Below are 19,470 nucleotides of genomic sequence, written 5' to 3' on the forward strand. Positions count from 1 at the left end.
TACACCACTACGTAACACTCACCCTTCTATTGGCTAGTGCTCCAACACATTGAACGTGATAGGCTAAGGGGCGGGATATCTCTAAGTGGTTGACCAATGACAACTGAGCCGGCCAACTAACCAATCAGAGTAGTCTGGTTTCAGACAGAGGGTGAAAAGAGGTGCTCCAGCACAGGCAATATGAGAAAATTAAAGACCTTTTTGAACATTAAAGCTTCCAAATATGTAGAGTAGAGGCACTAAATATGAACCAGAAAATGAGCAAAATAGGGCCCCTTTAAAATATTGTATTCTTAGTTGTATAGAGTTTTTATTTGTAACTGTCAGATAACAACTATACAACTAGTAGTTGTCCGTTGTCTCGTCATGGCAATAAATGAATTGTTGGGAAGTTTTAGTCTAGAGACCAAAGTACAAAATTATTTGAGGTAGTATGATGTTTGTTTGTCTTTATCTTCTCTGTCTGATAATAGAGAGAGTTGCTGTGTGTTTGTGTGAATGAGTGCTGATTACATTGGTGGTACAGGTGAGTCATGCCAGCATCCAAGCTCAGTGCAGAGAGTCAGTGCAACAAACAATACGACCGCAGAGGTGTCGCTGGCTGTGTGACGCAGCTCCCGCAGCCCTTTTCTTACACACATCAGAAAAGCCAAGAATAAATTATTTATTGTGGAAACCAAGCAATAAAATAACATTTATTGAGATGTAACAAAATAAATAATCTGTTTTGCAACATAATAAACTGAGGAGGTTATCAATGCTCAAATGACAGGCAGGTGTAACTGATGCACAGAAAGCTACCTCACTGACATACTCTGTGATTAAGCATACAAAAAGTCATTATTAGCATTACATTAAGTCTGAAAACACTTAAAACTTTAATCAGGGCCAAATAGGCTGGCATAACTTGAAGCAGTTCCTGTATCGAGAGTCAAGCAAATGTCTTTCTGTAAACCTCTGCATGGGTTTTTATTTTTCTAAAGCTTAGAAAGTAAACCATTAGTTAACTTAATATTTAAGACTACAGAAATCATCAGAAAAACATGCAGCCATATTGTCTGTTTCCGCCACGCCTAAATAAAACTGCATTAAACATTTACACTAATCACCTCTCTTTTATTTTTAAATGCTGTGGTTTTGTTTTTTTATCCTTTAAATCTTGCAATGTAGTTTTGAATGCAGTGTCCTCACAGGCTGTAAAATGGCACCCATTGGGAACACCATTCAAGTGAGAGGAGGGGGAAAAGCAGCATCCTCCCTGCTCTGGAGCAAGAGCCTGTAACCCGATGTGTAGAGAGGCAACTCAAATGTTAACTATCAGCTGAAAATAAAATAAAGAAACATTGGTGTTCTTACGAAATTTCTAACCAGCTTTTGAAAGGTTTTCTGGGGGGCATTCTCACAGAATTTAATAAAATGAAAAATATGGAAAATCATCTCTTACAAAATACCATATCAGCTGCTTGTGCAAAATACCATTACATAAAGATGTGAAGGAGAGGATGATGAAGACCTGCGGCTTTGTATCTAATAAACCACAACCCATTTGTTTAGATCATATGGGCGATTGGATGATGCAGCGAAAAACAAAAGGCCTCTGAACCTAACAACAATTTGAGTGAACACACAGCTGAGTATTACCATCTTTGAATCCTAAACAATGCACATACATCAAAAACAAAAATATCAAATTTTTTCCTGAGGGTGAGGAGCTGCTTATGCTCTTTTTTAGCCTGTTACTTGCTATAAAAGTCAATACAAGTTTACCTATGACACCAGATTCCCTTAACATAACCAGTATGTTACTGGATGAAGGTAAGAGATTCTATTTCCAAAGTTACAGTGCCCTCTACTGTGTAGAGCCCATTTAATTTAAAACCTGCCGCACTGTCAACACATGGCACTTCTTACAATAAAAACTGACTTGAAAACTAGATTTATTTTCTTAATTATGTTTTTTCTCCATATAAAAACATTGCATTTTCCCACTTTCTGTCTCCCCTTCATATCTAGTGATTATAAAGTCAAAATGGAATATTTTTCAGTGTTTAGAAGTCACTCCACATTTATGGTATCATTCCTTAATTCAGATTACTGTAGTCTTCTTCCCATCAGATGTCAGTGTCAGTAGCAACCTGTAAAATGGACAGAGTTCAGTGGCAGGCCGGAGGAAAAAAGCTGAGTTTTTTCATTTCCCCCGGTGACTAGACTCGTCTTTGGTGATGCAAGGGCTGCTGCTCCTGCACGTTGTTATCGAGCTCCGCCTCTCCACTTTACCATCATGATCTGTGGAGTACGGTCAAGTTTAAGATATCACCTGATAGCGAAGTCACTTGAATGACAAATACCGATTTTGAGTGATATATGAACAGCACAGTTTGACAATGCCCGGACAGCCAGTTATTATAAAACGTAGGTTATACTGTACACAAGCTCAGTCATATTACTCAAGATGCAACAAGTGTTTCAAGACCTCTGAATAATAGTTTGGGGAATTCACTGAGAAACTCTCCCACATGCACTGAACTCATCATGGTGTATGACAAACCCAAGCTGGTGAATAACAAAAGGTCTACAGTAATACAAGTTAGATTTTTTTTGAGCTGGTGATACTGTAAGTAGGTGATGCAGTCAACAAATAAAGTACAATTGAATCCAACCAAAGTTGATGTTCATTGTTGTTTTTGTATTTTCTGATGTGCATTAATTAGCTTGCAAGAGAAGTAGTACATTTAAATACCACTTAACTTGTTTCCCAAGTCAATGAAAATCAAGCAGTAATAAAATAACTGATGAAGAACAGATGCAATAAAAAAAACGATAGCACGTAATCAGAAATATGAAGGAAGATCAGTTATGAGAGAGACATGCGAAGGAAACTTGGATCAGAGAGACAGAAAAAAGAAGAACCAAGACGAGGGAGATCGACGTCAGAGATGAAACATATGTCATTTTTTGTTATTTCCGCAGTCTTTTGGTAGTGGGAGAAGCTGTATAAAAAAGACTGTGCCATTTCTCTGCCCACAGGTTTTATTTTTGTACACTGTCGCTTGGTGAGTCAATGCAACGCCCCTCCAATTACCTCCCACTCCTTCGCCCCCACGCCCCATCCATCCCGCCCTTCAGCCCACGCTCCTAACACACTCTGACGTCAGCTGCTGCTGAGAGGGGGGGGTCCGATTCTGCCGCCCACAGAGTACTTCCTCCCTACCCTCCCTGCCTGCCCCCTCATGTCTTTGCTGGCTTCCTTCTCCTCGCTTCATCTCTTCGACACAGCCCAGAACGGCTGACTTGCCCAGATCACTTGCTTTTCTTGTGAGAATCTGTGATGCGTCAGAAAATTGCTACAGTAACAGGGTATGGAAGAAGTGCTAAAACAGTGTAACACCACCCATCCTCTCTCGCTCTCTACCCTCCTTCTCTCACTCCTTTCCTCTCCATATATCACTCAACACCTCCCTCTGTTTCCCCTTCTAACTTCTATCCTCTCTAATTTACAGACTGCTGAAGTTCAGCTGCGCATGGTGGGAGGCGTCACCTCAGAGAGATTGTGACTCACTACAGATCAAGCTGTAGAGCTATAAAATATTCATTGTTAGCAAAGGTTAGGAAGACTGTCTGTCATTTTCTATTCAACCCCATGTGTCAACTGGCTCGCTTTTAATTCTCCCACTTTCCAACTTTAACTAATAGTTTCATATTTCATATTGCACAGACAGTTAGAACATTGATGCCACTCATGTCTGTTAAATATGAGCCAGCAGCCGGTTAGTGTAATACCAGCTGCTGGCTGAACCTATATTTATTTGCAGTTCAAGCATTGCAAAAATACCTTGTTCATTATTAAGCGTATATTATTGTTAATGAAACTGAACCGATAAGTCGACTAATGGGATTTCTGATAACTATTTTGTCAATCGATAACATATTTTTTTAAGCAAGAGCCTCGAAATATGAAGATTTCCTGCTTTTTTCTGTATTTACATCATATTGAACTGAATATCTTGGGCAAAAAATGACATTTAAAGACACCATCTTGGACTGGAATTTGTTTTGACTGTTTCCTCACATTTTATTATACAAAACAATATATTGAAAAAATTGAAAACAATTGCTGTATTACTCAAGCTTAAAAGTTGCAGCATTAATAGTTAAGTAATTATTGGAAAAGTCACCTGTACAGTGAGGTCGTTCTGACGCTAGGTTGATCTTGCCGGCCCGATCATGTGAGACCATCCGAGCCAATCGCAGCCCTTCGTCCATTAGCGTTTGCTGTATGAGATGGCGACTCCAGTTGGCAGGGTTGGACGTGTCGGTGTGGGGACGGGGGGATGGAGATTGGTTGCACTGTGAGCCGATGTCTAACAGGACACACAGATTTGGGTGTAAATGCTGTCTACAAATGGCAAATTCTTATAGAAATAAATATGAAGAATGTCTGGAGTTAAAGATCAGCTGATTAAATGATGACCCGTTTACATATCTTAATGATTTAGATAAGAAGTGTTTACCATGTGATACACTGTCGAGGCTTTCTGCAGATAAGCTGTCATCATCTGCCCTCTGGGTCAAGCCCTCGGAGTTCTCCACTCCGAGAAGTGAGGACACACTCTCAGGCACAATTACCTAAAACACATCACTGACAATTTAGTGCTCATATCCCACTTAAAATGACTGACTTTTAACCTGAACTTTGGCTACGTTCAGCCACAGGGTCGTTTATTAGAAACACACATTAATCTATTAGAAGTCACTATGTCACTGAGTATTGTTAATGGCAGCCGTGCTTCTATGAAAACTCACCTCATGTCTCGCTCTCTTCTGGCACAGTAGGCTGTTCTCATCTGCATTTGTCCTGCAGGAGAAACACAGTGAAATGAAATTAAGAGTTTGTTTGTGACCTCAGCTACAAGAAATGTCATTAACACATTATTTTCACAGATCTTTAACCTTCTTCGGCAGGTGAATGATGAAGACGATTTAGGTTTTTACTTTTGTAAATCACGACAATGTGTTTGTCAAGTTGCGGCAAGAGACAATAAGTCACACAGAATAGACATTATATTCTACACCTTTTTTAACTGGACTTGGGGGGATGATATCAAATATATATTTGTATATTGGTCAAAATATTAGAATTTTAAAATATAGTTGTTTCAATGATATCTGGAATTATGACACTGATAAACAAGGGAATTTGAAACTCTCAATAAAGCTTATATTTTATAGCAATATAGTATGCAAGGTAAAACACACAGTGGGGATTTCTGTTTTCCTGTGTGGCCCCAATTTTGCTCATCATTCTTACACCACAGAGTTTGGACTTTAATTCCCCATGTGTTCTGATTAAGAAAATAAATGCACCGGTAGGACTATGACTCCATAAGTCATAAGTGAGTTTTTCTGCTATGATTTCCTTTATTTCCCATATGACTGATTACAACAAAATGCTATTCAACCATGAATTTATTTTCAGAGTTTCCATGTTGCTGGGTCTGGATTGAAATTAAATCTATATTCCAGATTTTTTTCTCAAGGTGTGAGGTGTGTTGGTTACTGGCTGCTGGTGAACAGATTACTGTTCTCTCCAGGCAGCGTCCCTACCTTGCATGCTTTAGTGTGGAGGTGTAGGCACATTTTCTCGCCACCTGCCGAGCCAAAGAAAAGAGCTCCACCCGTCTCAGCAAAAGGGCATTGTCGCGCATACAGAACTGGGCAGCAGCTTCGTTGATGATCAACTGAGGAGGAAAAGCACTGAGTGAAGGAGGGAAAGGGCTTTAAAGATGTAATGCAGACAATACATACATTGATTACTTTGTGTATACAAATGTATAAATAGCTGCACTGTGGATTGTGAACTTTTATTTTTAAAATGGATTCATTGTCTGGCGGATATTTTATGCAAAATGTTCACTTATATGTTCCAAACTCTTCTATCTCCCTATGTTTAATAATGTCATCTTTGTCTCTGGTGCTTTTACCTCATGATGTGTGAGCTGCTTCCCTTCTCTCCGCTTTGAGTCAAAGCGTCCATAAATGAGACTGTACTTCCTGATCTCTTCTTCTTTGTTAACATCTTGGGAACCCATTTTGAAGATGTGTCCCACAGTCTTTGCCATCTTCTTGTTCATCCTTAGAAGAGTCTTCACCTCTGCAGCATCTGACCTGGGCAGGGTCCTGAGGAGCCTGTCAACGCTCTCCACCACCGCCCTCGCCGTCTCCCCGTCCAGCTGTCCTCCGGGCCAGGCGGACAGTGCAGAGGGGCTTGGAGAAGAAGAGGGACCAGGAGGACATGTTGACATCAGTGGTGGGCTGGGAGACTCATCCTCGAGTCCAGATGAGAGATTGCAGTTCCCATCGGGCTCTAGGGTGAGCCAGTGTGGGTCCATGGGTGACAGTTTTTCCCTGTAGTGTGAGTCTGGTGGCTGTGGGGATGCCTGGGAGCAAGGGCTTCTGGGACTCCCACTGTGCATCGGAGTAAGACACGCCCGATCTTCCCTTTCACAGGGGGACCCAGGCTGCCCGTTGCTCAGAGACTTCCTGGGACCGCCTGCCGATCCACCAGAGCCTGTGCCGTCCACTTTGAACAGTGGGATGCCCCCCAGAGGACCGTTGGAGACGGGCTGGCTGAAAAGGGCAGGGTTGGACGCCCAGTCTCTGAGGGCCTTCTGGAGCCTACGCACATGCAGTGGCTTGGTGGCCATGCCAACTAGAGCCATGATCTCCAGAAACTCCTCCTCTGCTGCCTCACAGAGCTGCTGCACGTCATCACCACCCTGCTGAATGAAGGTTTCATAATAGGCCAGCAGGTTGGCCCTCTGGAGGACCCGATACAGCTGCAACTCCCCAAGTGTTCGAGGCAGAGACATGGCACACAGCTGTGGAAAGTTTAGGCAGAGGAAGACATGAACCTGCAGGTTTAGACATTTTGTTGTATTTTGTCATCTGAACTGCACCTCTTCTATCATGATAAAGCATTTATAGTAGATGACCATTACATGTATGTGTAATGTGTATTTGTAAAGCGATTTGAGAGTCATTGATAAAGCGCTATAATAAATAAGGATTATTATTATAAAAAATACATGAATATGAAAAGTTGATGCATGCTTTGGAATAGTTTCTTACATATGCAAACCATGTTCAACTTTCTTTTTTTTAATTATTTTTTCTTTTAGCCCTTATATGATTGATGGTGTACAGAAAATGCTCTCTTACCTTATTCAGGTCAGACCGATGTGCAGAGTTTTTTCAGAATGGTGTCTCTCCAATGTCGGTAGGCTACTCCCGGAGTGAGTGACTACAAAATAAATAAAAACTAATGTCAATGAGACACGGCTGCACATTAGATAAAACGCAGGTTACATTTAGAATAGCGTACACAAAAAAGTATTAACACTTGGATTATTGGCTGCACATGAGATAAAACCATCGAGTATTCCTCAGCCAGATGTTCGTAGAAAACACCCTAAAACACATCGCAGTTGTTATCCTATAAGTTTCTTACCCTGTTACCTATCGCCGAAAGATTCCCCAGCTCAGATTGGCGTAGTAAATCCCCTTTGCGTGTCGTAGCTCGTCTGAAATCACTGGCAGAAATCCTCCTCCGGCGCAGCGTATTGGTTGCTGGCTGCCCTGTCTGTGTGGGCTGGAGAATGACGGGGGCGGACTGCAGCACGCCATCTGACCGAAAAAGAGCCTTCCTCTCCCGGTAGAGAGGCGGCTTTCAAATTGGAGATGTGGGTGGTGGTGGGGGCTTGAAGTTAGCCCTCTGCGTCTTCAAGATGTGTCTTTTATGCAGAAGCTGTGGGGGGTTCCCAGAGTTTTCCATGTGAAAGACTCAAAAACAAGTAGTCAGCACTACCATCGCTATATACTTAAATAAAGAACAATGAGGAGTTGGGAGTTTTTTAATCAACAGTGGTCTGGTTTGTGGAGGTGGGTCGTAAAGTAGGCTTATCCTGAAAGTACAGGTTACGCCATACAGTCTTGCTCTTGCCCATCCCTCAACTTCTATCATGCTTGTATTATTTTTTGTGTGTGAACATGTTCACATATAGACCAAGTGGTAAATCTAACTTTTTTACAAGTTTATGCCTATGAACATTTCACTGGAACTAATATTCTTTTGATTGCCCCACTGCACTGCTAATACCGGAACCACACTTGTAGAACTCAGTGCACTTTGCATGATTTGCCATGATCTGCTTTTAGATTTACAACCCAAATGCTCATTATTCATTTGATTTTTAAATACCATCATTCGTACCAAATACATCTACTGTATTTATTGTGAGACGGTTTTAGGGTTACCGGGTTTCTTGTAAAATAATGTTCTTATGGGACAATGCATTTATAGATGGATGGATTAATGTCAGAAAAGTTGCCGTAGACCGTAAAACCAGGCTTAATGGGAAGTAAAATACATGAATGAATACAAATATGATCTATGCCTTACAATAAGATGTATAAACCCATGTGTATTACTGTTAAGTGAAGGTATTGTAGTATGAATGTTTAAAGAAACTCAAGATTTTGGATCAATGCAGTGGAGTAAAAAGCTATATCATCAGTCTCCGAATTGTATTAGATTAGAGAGTTCAGCTTGAAATTGGAATACTCAGGTAGCCTGCTACAAGTAGCCTACCCTAATTTTTATTAAGTAGAGTAGACAATAGTACAGTGCACTTTAAAAAAAAAAAGATGCATGTAAACTAGTTCCTGCTCTACTTACTCCGGTACAGTAGGTGGTGGTATTCACCTGAAAGTAAGTATGGATCTGCCAAGTGAAGGAAATAAGAAGAAGAAGAAGAAGAAGTGGCTAAAAAAACAACACGGGCACTTGGCTGTCTGATAACAAACAAGGTTACACACTTAACTGAGAGGTATATATGACATCTAGTTTGTTTGAATGCAAAATGTAAGATGATTTTCTTCCTCGCTTGGTAAGGTTGGTTTCCACAACATGCCTTAGCTGACTCCCCACATGAAGGGGAACAGCCGCTAGTGTTAACGTTAGCATCTCTGGCTAGCTGCTGTTATTAGCTCACTTCACTGTTAGCTGCTCGGTTGGCTTACTGCTAGTTAAATACGTTCCCAGTTTGCTTCTGTGCTCTCGTTTAATCCTCGTCTGAGACCGTATCCTGTCGAAATGTTGTCATGTTAGGCAGCCAGATAGCAATCTAATTTTAGCTCCTTTAACGACTGTCTGTCATCCTGTTGGCTGACTGCTTCTCCATGCTAACACTCTGCTAACTTTAGCCGCCTTTAAAATATATGGTGGTGTTAAATGAGTGTCTAATTAGTCTGCCAGACAGTTTGCCCGCTTTATAATGGCTGTTTTCGTCGCTTTTTATTGGGCTCTAAAATCTCCAACGTTTGTTCATGTCACGTTAGCTCGTTTCTAGAAACACGGCATTTCCTCATTGTATAACTGGATCAGCCAACAACTAAGTATTAGTTACATGAATGTAAGTGTGTGTGTGTCCTAATTACTGCAAGTTCACTATTACAAATACTAGATAGATAAGGTCTTGTATCTGCTTTACATGTAAGTTAATCATTAATAAGTGAAATGACTCATTCTACGATATCATGTTGAATTCTATTATTTGTTATCATCCCATCTTGATTGTAGCCTACTAGTAGCAGCAGGGAAAACTAAAAACTATTATCTTCAATATCGATAACATGTCAGAAGATAGTGAAATTGCCTGTTACAGTTTACTAGAACACAAGGATATTCCGTTGAGGTAAAGCAGAAAAGCATAAAGTCCTCACATTTGGGAACCTTGAACCTGGAATGTTTTGTACGTCACAATACTCTATTCCGCTTATCACAATATTGGTTTAAACTGAGCTCTAAGTTTTCTTGCTTTTCAGATAACCACCTGATGCATGATGTGAGATGTGATAAAGCCTTATTGACACCTGGAAGGGGCAGCTGATATGGTGGACCTGAGACTATCCCTCAGGAGCCCCCAGACTCACTTTTTTACGAGGGCCTGGGGAAAATGTTGCCACAGATTATGGATCTAGGATATCATCTTCCATAAGATTCCAATTCCCCAAAACTTCAAACAAACATGGAGAGAGAAGAAGCTGAGAAAGAGATGGATTGCGTTTCCGATGCTGACGAGGAGTTCCCTGATGGTGATTCCACATCAGTGACCGAGTGTGGTCAGTGGGAGGCCAGACGGACTGATGACGAATGCCAGCTGGAGGACCAAACAGCCTATGCCACATCTCAGGACACCCCAAATCCAACCACTCCAAATGACTCTTGGATTGGTGAAGCAGGGTATTATGGATCTCCAGAGGCCAAAGAGGATACGGAGGAGGTTTCAGATGGGTCTGAGCATGAAGACACTGCAGATCAAGAGAACTTGCATGTTATAAATCAGGAAGAGGATGAAGCTGCGAAGGAGCAGCACATGAACGGGGAGTCTAGTTGGAGGAATCTTGGTCCTGGTCGGAGATTTAAATTGAGGAGCAGTGGATCAGTTTCAGAGCAGGGCAGTCAAAGCGCTTTTTCCTCTCTTCCTAAAGGAAATGTTACGTCCAGTGGTGGCCGGCACAAGCAGACCCGCAGACGTAACCACCACCACCATCAGAGCCGAGGCCGCAGGCGGACAGGAAACCAGCTCCTCTTAGCTTTCAAGGAGATGCTGTCGGAGTCTGTGAGCTTCTGGTGCATCTCCTGCATCCACATGATGATTGAGATTATTGTCACATTAACACACAACTGTGGAGTCGGTGTTGAGACTGGAGGGATGAAACTTTACAGCCTAGGGCAGCAGGTCCTCGTAAAGATCACAGATATAGCAGGGCTGAAGGCTGACGCTTCTCGGGTTTTGAAATGGACTAAATGCACAGGAACGGACCTCATGGATAAAACTGTTAGGTCAGTGAAGTGGGTAACGACTACTGCCTTATATTGTTTGAGACTTTTCTGTGCTTTGGTTATTCTGGGTTACTATTGGGCTAAATGTGCATTGGGTCGCCTTAGTGGAGAAAGGGGAAAGCGCTATTGGACAACCTTTCAGGAGTCAAGGTTTTGGAAGAGGGTGGGGTCCCTGCTGGAAAGAGTCCGAAGCAAGTTCAGGAGGAACGGCCGTGCACCCCCGTCCAGCCCTGACTCACCCAGCAGAGTGGGGAGGAGCGGGCCAGGACAGGAGCTGGATAGACTGCTGGCGTTGGCTGAGGTACCAGAGGAGGAGCTCGACCCCTTCACTGTGCTCGGGGTGGAGGTGCACGCCACGGAGGCTGAACTAAAGAAGGCCTACAGACAGCTTGCTGTACAGGTGTGTGTTCATCAAAATAATACTGCTAAAAGAGGACTACTTTTTTTACTTGTACAGCCTTTAACTTTTTCACGTCTTCTTCAGGTACATCCAGACAAGAATAAACACCCACGAGCTGGAGAGGCGTTCAAAGTACTCAGGGCTGCCTGGGATATTGTCAGTAATCCAGAGACTCGACGAGAATATGAGTTGTGAGTGCACAAAAAAGTTGTTATTAAAGGATATATACATTTGAAGGCAATTATAACAAAATAAATCGAGCATAATCAAAAACATAGTAATGAGTAGCAGACTTAAAAAAAACAAATCCTTTCTACTTCATCTCATCCTCAATATTCAAATGTCCTACAATTAGAAAATAATTATAGTAAATAAAAAAATTGTCTTAAACCATCTATTATTTAATAATAATAGATAACAGCGTTTTCTTCTGAAATTATTTGGGTTAATGGGAATAAAATTGTACACTAATTACTTGAGAGTTTGGTCATTATGCCTGTTATATTCATTGTTAAAAACATGTCTATTTCGGTCCCATGCAGGAAGCGAATGGCAGCAACTGAGCTCTCAAAGTCCATGAACGACTTCCTCACTAAACTGCAGGATGACCTGAAGGAAGCCATGAACACCATGATGTGTACTAAGTGTGAAGGCAAACACAAGTACGTCGCTACACACACTACATCATCTTAGTCAGTGTCAGATTTTTCTTCAGACTAATGTTATGTATTACACACAGCTGAATCGCGTATTATGTGGTAAACCTTCATAACCTTTTCCTTCGTGACCTGTGTCTGTGCAGGCGGTTCGAGATGGATCGTGAACCTGCTGAGGCCCGGTTCTGTGCTGAATGCAACCGTTGCCATAGTGCCGAGGAAGGAGACCTGTGGGCCGAGTCCAGCATGCTGGGCCTACGCATCACATACTTTGCCTTTATGGATGGCAAGGTGTATGACATTACAGGTGAACGTCAGCTTCTTCTAAAGATCATCTGCTCCTCTCAGCAGTAACGGTGCTGCAAAGACTAATCAACTAGTTTCAGATTTTTAAAGAAAGAGCACTTCTTTTGCTAATCGATTAGTTTCCGCCCTACTTGTAATGGCAGGTTATAGAAAAGCTTCAAAGCATTTCCTGGTTGCACTTTTCCTCTCGGTCATGTAACTTTTTGTGACACTGTCTTGTTTCAGAATGGGCAGGTTGCCAAAGAATAGGTATTTCTCCTGACACGCACCGCGTGCCGTATCACATCTCTTTCGGTGCAAAGAACAACACCACCTCCACACGACAAAGGTATGTCCTTTCAAGTGTTTGTTTTCGGTCTGAAACATTTACAAGTTCATCCTCCTTGATCCCATTCAGGCCTACATTTTGCCAGCCATAGTTTTTCTGTTTGAAAGTGAAAAGTAAAAAGTAAACACCAGTGGCAGATTAAACTGTTCTTCATTAAAGGTCCCCTATTGTATTTTATAGGTATCAGATATAAACAAAACATGTCTCTGAAGTGTTTGCCTCCAAATACCAAACAGATCGTTCTAGCATGCCATAAACCCCTCTGTTCCAGCCAGGGCTGCACATAACTGGTGCGCATGCGCACCTGCGCCAAAAAAAGAGCATCGGGTCATTTGAAAAAAGGCGCATTTGCGTACCAACATTGAGAGAGAGTAGAGAGAGAGATATTTGCGAGTTGCATATGAACCATGATATGAACTCAGGGCCGGCCCGTAGCTCTGGCTAGATGTTCGCCTAGGGCGCCAGATCTGTGGAGATGCTGCGCTGGCAGTTCTGGGAGGGGAAAAAAACATTTTTGACCGTTGGGGCTCATCCTACTTTTCGGCCTTGATGTAACAATATTCACAATTAAGTAAATGTAACACCCTTTTCACCGCGGTTACACGTTTCATTTGCCCTGTACGATGGGCACTGTAAGTGATGAAAATGGGGGATGTTGGCTTATCTGGCGCCCGCAGCTCACAGCCAAAATGCGAGTGAGGGAGAGAGAGAAGGGCGCACCGCCCGGTACCGGCGCTGTTGTTATTATAATCTGGTGCTAGCTGCTCTAACGGATATAAGAAGAAGATGTTTCTACAATAATGTGGAGGGAGAGTCCTCTCCAGTCAGACTGATAACTACAGCTCAGTGAGGTAAAGGACTCTTAGTCTAAGTTCAAACGGTTTGGTCACAATTTATGTAAACACATATTTCCAAGGCACTCCTTTATAATTATTGGGATGAACAGGTTTGAAATCATTCCAATGTATACTATAGGACAGTAACCAAAAATATCCTTTAAAACTGGAGAGATTAAAAACAAATGCATAAATAAATGTTAAGGTAAAATAAGATATGAATGAACAACACAAATAAAATAAGTTACATTAATTTGTTATTGGCTATGGTTGGTTATTGGTTCTGTTCACATACTTATTTGATTACATCCACTTGTCTAAGATGACAACAGAGACTTTCGACCCAAACCCAGCTGTTGACTTGTGGATGCAAGCAGCTAATCGCAGACTCAACCAGAGAGAAAGTAGTAGGCCTACATCATCAGCTACCATGTCAGACAGAGAGGAAGACAGTGAGGAGAACAGTCAGGAGGGTAGTGATGACAGCTTGTAGGATTACTGGTCGTGCTAATGTTGTCTTGTGTTCACCTCTGCATGCGTGTTCTGTGTTCACCTCTGCATGTGTGTTCTGTGTTCACCTCTGCATGTGTGTTCAGTGTTCACCTCTGCATGTGTGTTCAGTGCCGTGTGTCTGGCAAATAAAGTCAAGACCCCCTCAAAAGTTACGGTTTATTTCATTTTAAGGATGAGCACCAAGCAACATCTCCAGGTGCTCCTTTGAGAACCAGGGCAAAAAAGTGATGTGCACCCCTGGTTCCAGCCCTGTTTTAAGTGCTGATACTGTATCTGTAGCTCTAAATGCTAATGAGCTGCTGCTGGCCACGCCCCTCTGAGAGATATTTGGTTTAAAGAACACAATGGTGCTCTCGGAGGAGATTCAGGTGATAAGGTGGGAGGGTGTTACTTTGGTTGGTTATTGGCTAATGGTTAAACAACCCAAAAAACCATTATGACATCATAAAGTGGCCAAAATTGGATCAGCTCATTTTCATAGTTTTTTTTCTGAAATGTTACGAATCTCTTAACACAGTGGGGACAAATATTTATGTATAAAAGACATAACACATTTGATTTTGCATAATAGGTGACCTTTAATACCTCCAATATTGCAGAATACGATATCTCAATAGAACGAAACATCTAAACTTTCCAACTTTGACTTCCAGGACGCCCTCAGAGAGCGCCACACCTCCCACCAACCCTGCAGATTTACAGGACTTCTTCAACCGTATCTTCAAGGGCGGACCTCCTAATGACATGACTAGCAACGGGGGCTTCTTCCCCCCGGGCCCCCCTCCTCATCACCCACCTGGGGCTGCAGCGCCCCCGTTCTCTCCTCCCCCGAGCCAGACAGGTTTCTTCATGCCGGGGGCTCAGCGACCGGAGCCCAGCGAGACGTGGGCCGAGGGTGGCAAACCCCCCCGGAGGAGGAAGAAGGTCCGCAAACCCTTCCAGAGGTGAAGGCTGTTAACCTCTCAGTGAAACAACATAGCAACACAGGGACTCGGTAATTAATGGCCATGTGTGTCTCGCCTGCCTGTTGGCATGCCAAGATCTGAACCAGAGATAATTCATGGGTCAGATCTGCCAGAGAGAGACTGCAGCGTGTGATCTGAAGTATTGAAGGAGGGTGGAAGAGGTGACGCTGTGACGGTGCTTTACCTCTCATCTCACCTTATATTTTCGTTGGTCTTTAAGGCAACTGTAGCCTTGGCATTGATATCCTTATCAGGATGCTGTAAACATTTTTCTTTCATCATTTCCTGCCAAATCCTGCAATGCATGATTTATTCACCTGAAATGTAACACTTCAGTTTTCTCACTTTTGTTGATGTTTTTCCAGAAGGCTAGTTGAAGACGTTGGTTCCCAGCGGAGTGAGTGACACTTGAACAGAGGGTTACATTGAGTAATGGATCATGTGATTAAGGTGGTGATAATGATGTGGGCAGCTTCACTGTCAGTGGTTACTCATGTTGCACCTTGCCAACATATTATTTTAAGAACGATTAAAAAAACAGTTAAACCCAACACATCTGAACCAAATTTACAAAAAGCGCAGGAAATTGTCAAATTTGGGCAGTTGCAACATTTGTATTGGTGAGCTGTAGTAACATCTGAGAGTATGGTGTGTATCTCTGGTAGTGTGCCGACAGACAAATTATTAAATATCAGTAAACATAACTCAATGAAAGGTCAAAGTAAAACAAATACCAAACTTGTGTCTCTAGTCCAGTTTCAGTGGTGAGTGTTACAAGTCTTTTCAAATGTATGACTATTAAAGATTAGGCCGTTTGTGCAGAATTTGAAATGCTAAAACCGGATGGAAGTTACCAGAGATACACATCCTGCATTTATAAACTTCTTTTATCAAGGGCCCCTGAGCCAGAGAGGAGAGAGTGCAGATCTCAAATCTTGACCTGAATAGGTAAATGAATAATTTTGCTTTGAAATGCTGATCCAAATCTAAATGTTCCCGCTGTTCAGTGCTTCAGCTCCAGGTTGTTGTTATTGAACAAGTTAAACAGGAAGGACTTCAGCTGTGTTACTGAACTCAAGCTGCTTTGATTCAAAACTTTAAAAGTGACACCTTGACATTTTGAAATGCTGATATTATTCCTCACCAGGGATTCATTTCTGTTTTAAAGACCACATACTAACACTACACTGCCCCCGCTTGATTCACTGTAAAACCACGCAGAGTGAAAAGTCTGCCACAGTTTCAATGATTTACAAAGTTTAACAGTCATTTGAGTCTTAAATGTATTTCATTTTGCACCAGAAAATGTGCTAATTTGCAAAAACTGAAACAAGCCTGACCTGTATAAAAACTCACAATGCTGTCAATTCCCTTTTTTTTCACTTCAGCATTGTTCATTTAATTTCTTCTGTAACGACTTTCACACGGTCAACCCCACACAGATAACTCTGTAAAACAATAACAATTCAAATCAACATTGTTAAACGTTTTGAGCTCGTTTCAAATAATTACATTTGTTGATCTTGTTCCATCCTGCAGTGTCATCTTAGCTTTCAGTTTAAGGAATACATAATGTGGCTCTTAGTTTTGCTGTCATGCGCATTTTCTTCTGGTTAAACCTTGCACCTAGATGTGGTTAATCTTTTAAAATGTCAAGGTCACAAGTGCACAGGAAATCTAATTAAGCTGATATACTGTTGACAACTTGAAGGGTCAGAAAATTATAATTTGTTGTACTTTTGATTTTGTTTTTTGGTATGGTTCTTGCATAGAAATAATTTTCTTTTCATCATTGGTTAATTTAAGAAAACAGATGTTGTTTACACCTGATATGTGAAGTTTGTGAGAGTATAGATAAATGGCAATTATGTGTGATAAGGCATTTGATAAAGGCTATTTTTTATAATGACAGTTGATGAAAAGTACAATTTTCAATGTTTTGTTGTGTTAATTTGCACATCCGCCCCTGTAATAACATCAGCAGGGTTTTGAACAGTCATCAGTGATTTAGCCTAACAGCCTCCTCCAGCTGCAGCTGAGTAGGAGGTGTAGCTCGCTAAGCTAACAGCTCATTTGCAAATAACAATTCTTTTTGGGTAGAATCTGAATGTTAAATGAGTGTCAAATTATTGAAAAAAACAACATTTAAGTTGCACGACCATCAAGCTCTGGTGTAACACAAGTGTCAGAATTATATTCTGGCAATAGATTGCATAATGGTGGTTTGAATCTTTGTTGCTAGAGCTCATCGAAGCAGGTCATTAAGTTTGCCATGTTTCTTTTCATGTGTGAAATAGTTTTCTCTTTACTCATTGGATCAGTTTCCCAGACATGGATTGAGTCATTATACTAAAATGGCTCCTTTTTTAAAAATGAAAAAAACGTTATTCTGGGGGAAAGTGTTATTGCATAAAAGAAAGGTTATAGGTTAAGTCAGAAAAATGTAATGGCCTTAAACTAGTTTTGACATTTGGACTGGGGTAAAATTCATAGTGATAATCAGAAATAAATAATCAGAACTGATATCAACCACATGCAGTGATTCATTTAGGCCTTGATAACCTCACTTCCTATTTACAATTTCAAAGAAACCGTCAAAATGTAATTCAGTCCCTGTCTGGGAAACCCAGCTGAAACCACGCTGAGCAGAGTGCATTGTTCTCCACACCTCGACTCCAGAATGTACGGGCTGTGTGTTAAAGGTAGCAGGTTAAAGTCCAAGAGGTTAATGAAAGAGCCAACCCTTCACATTTTGTTCTTTTCTAAGTTTTAACAGATTATGCAGAAGTATTGCAAACAATGTCTGACAATCATCAGGGTTTTTTGTAGGGAATTGTGAGGCGAGTTCCCTGGCTGGTAAACAGTTTGAAAATATCACTGTTGGGTTTCTTTCCCCCGCTTTCTCTGGTTTTCAAAATAAAAGAGGATTTCCTATTATGCACAAGTGATTCTGTTCCTTTACACAAATTATTTATCAGTTATACAACAATGCATATCAAAGTCATACCATTTTAAACATACACAGTGACAATGAAAGTGACAAAGTGATCATTAAAAACATCTTGATACGAATCTGCTTATTCCTTAAAGGTCCCATGTCATGCTTTTCTGGTTATTACCCGTGTGTGTGTGTGTGTGTGTTGGACCAATCCGTGGAGCCGTTACGTTAAATCCGCGGATTGGTCCATTACACACACTCACTCAATCTTTCCTCAGCTGCAGCTCCGCGGATTTCTCAGCCATTTTTTGTGATCCAGGATCAGACAAATCGGCCAAATGTTGTCCCTGGAGTTCAAAGCAATTCAGGATAGGATCACCCTGATCCAGATTACGATTTTTCAAGATGACTAGATCCTGAATATCAGTGCTTTAATCCTACCGAGCGCCATCTAGTGGACATGAAAAAGAATACAAGGAAGACAAGAGACCACATTGCAGACATCTATTGTCCGCAATTACTTTTGAAAGGTGATGAAAGATGGGCTTTTTTTTTGTTGAAGATATTTTTAATTTAATCGAAATTACATTTGTGATTGACAATCTTTGTTGTGATACTTTTATGAGCATAAACATTTATGTCATCAACATTTGGTTGAAAACAAAATAGGCCACCACAAACGTGAGCGAAAAATGAAAAATAAAATTGATTTGCCATGAAGGCTAAAAATTGTGTATTATTTCAGTTAACACACTTTGCCATCTAATTTAAATTGAAACATATTTTAAAATAAATTGTACAGTACATTTTGCTCTGGAAACCCACCCCTCTGGTGGGATCAGGATAATCCAGTTTTTTGGGATCAAACTGATCCCAATCCTGTGTTGTCAATTTGAACTACCCGTTTTGAAGATTTGATCCAGATGAAAGCTTGGATTTGATTTCCTGATCTGATCGGATATCAAAGTGATCCTAATCCTGTTTTTTGGTTTTGAACTCCCCATAATCTAAATCTGATCTGAACTCCTGGGCCCAGGACATGGGACCTTTAAGATAACTTTATAAACCTCTCATCCTTTAATGTTTAATTGACTGTAATCCCTACCCGAAAAGCACTCTTTGTCACTGTTTTACCTCATATGGAATTTCCATCCTCTGACCTTATTGACTCATGGTGCTATGGCCATGGAGAGAGGGCAGGTTACCGTCTGCTCCTTAAAAGGAGTTCTTTCAGAGAGGTGCAGATTACTGTGAACGGGGCAATTTGATTCTCTTGACTTATTATAACCCTTAAGACTAGATGGGCTGGGAAAAAAACGTGATAGGACTATTATAACTGAAATTTAAACTCCTTTGAATCCAAGATAATTCCCTCAGACGAGTCGGAGGCATCTTCTGATTTCCGTTCCTCTGGCAGTGAAGTGTTCCTCAGCTGTCCAGCAGTGAGCACTGTTCCTTCTGTTAACTTTAACATGATTACCTGTCTTTAAGCAAATGTATATATACTTTTACACAGCTTACATAATTATAATAAATGCTCAACAAGGTCTGAGCTAAACTGGATGCACAAATAGGCTTACAGTGTTGTAGCTGCCATGAGGAAGCTGACATGTTGGATTGTCACA

At 41.2% G+C, this 19,470-nt stretch overlaps 2 protein-coding genes across 3 annotated transcripts; one reads left to right on the plus strand and one right to left on the minus strand.

The window, feature by feature from the left end:
• Positions 1-358: 358 nt before the first annotated feature.
• Positions 359-7,767, minus strand: nab2 (NGFI-A binding protein 2 (EGR1 binding protein 2)). Of its 2 annotated transcripts, none has more exons than XM_034198264.1 (8): positions 7,516-7,767; positions 7,219-7,300; positions 5,982-6,878; positions 5,605-5,738; positions 4,804-4,855; positions 4,512-4,626; positions 4,176-4,361; positions 359-2,286 (listed from the first exon to the last, which is right to left on the minus strand). In XM_034198264.1, exons 3-8 carry the CDS (start codon positions 6,867-6,869, stop codon positions 2,189-2,191), a joined length of 1,473 nt encoding a protein of 490 aa, XP_034054155.1. In that variant the 5' UTR covers positions 6,870-6,878; positions 7,219-7,300; positions 7,516-7,767; the 3' UTR covers positions 359-2,188. The 2 variants fall into 2 exon arrangements, with proteins under 2 accessions (XP_034054155.1, XP_034054154.1); XM_034198263.1 differs by having other exon boundaries at positions 7,508-7,766.
• Positions 7,768-8,749: 982 nt separating this feature from the next.
• Positions 8,750-17,979, plus strand: dnajc14 (DnaJ (Hsp40) homolog, subfamily C, member 14). The gene is made up of 7 exons (XM_034198351.1): positions 8,750-8,885; positions 9,883-11,303; positions 11,388-11,494; positions 11,846-11,965; positions 12,106-12,266; positions 12,491-12,593; positions 14,596-17,979. The coding sequence occupies exons 2-7, from the start codon at positions 10,086-10,088 to the stop codon at positions 14,888-14,890; spliced, it is 2,004 nt and encodes a 667-aa protein (XP_034054242.1). The 5' UTR covers positions 8,750-8,885; positions 9,883-10,085; the 3' UTR covers positions 14,891-17,979.
• Positions 17,980-19,470: the final 1,491 nt, after the last annotated feature.

The sequence above is a fragment of the Gymnodraco acuticeps genome, unplaced genomic scaffold (genome assembly GCF_902827175.1).
Source record: "Gymnodraco acuticeps unplaced genomic scaffold, fGymAcu1.1, whole genome shotgun sequence".
Taxonomy (NCBI): domain Eukaryota; kingdom Metazoa; phylum Chordata; class Actinopteri; order Perciformes; family Bathydraconidae; genus Gymnodraco; species Gymnodraco acuticeps.

Coding starts and splice junctions, on each gene's coding strand:
- nab2 (XM_034198264.1), bottom strand. CDS start 6,869: ATGTCTCTGCCTCGAACACTTGGGGAGTTGCAGCTGTATCGGGTCCTC. Junction 5,739..5,981: donor AGCAGCTCACACATCATGAG/GTAAAAGCACCA, acceptor TTTCCTCCTCAG/TTGATCATCAACGAAGCTGC. Junction 4,362..4,511: donor CCTCGACAGTGTATCACATG/GTAAACACTTCT, acceptor GTGTCCTGTTAG/ACATCGGCTCACAGTGCAAC.
- dnajc14 (XM_034198351.1), top strand. CDS start 10,086: ATGGAGAGAGAAGAAGCTGAGAAAGAGATGGATTGCGTTTCCGATGCT. Junction 11,495..11,845: donor ACTCGACGAGAATATGAGTT/GTGAGTGCACAA, acceptor GGTCCCATGCAG/GAAGCGAATGGCAGCAACTG. Junction 12,594..14,595: donor ACCACCTCCACACGACAAAG/GTATGTCCTTTC, acceptor TTTGACTTCCAG/GACGCCCTCAGAGAGCGCCA.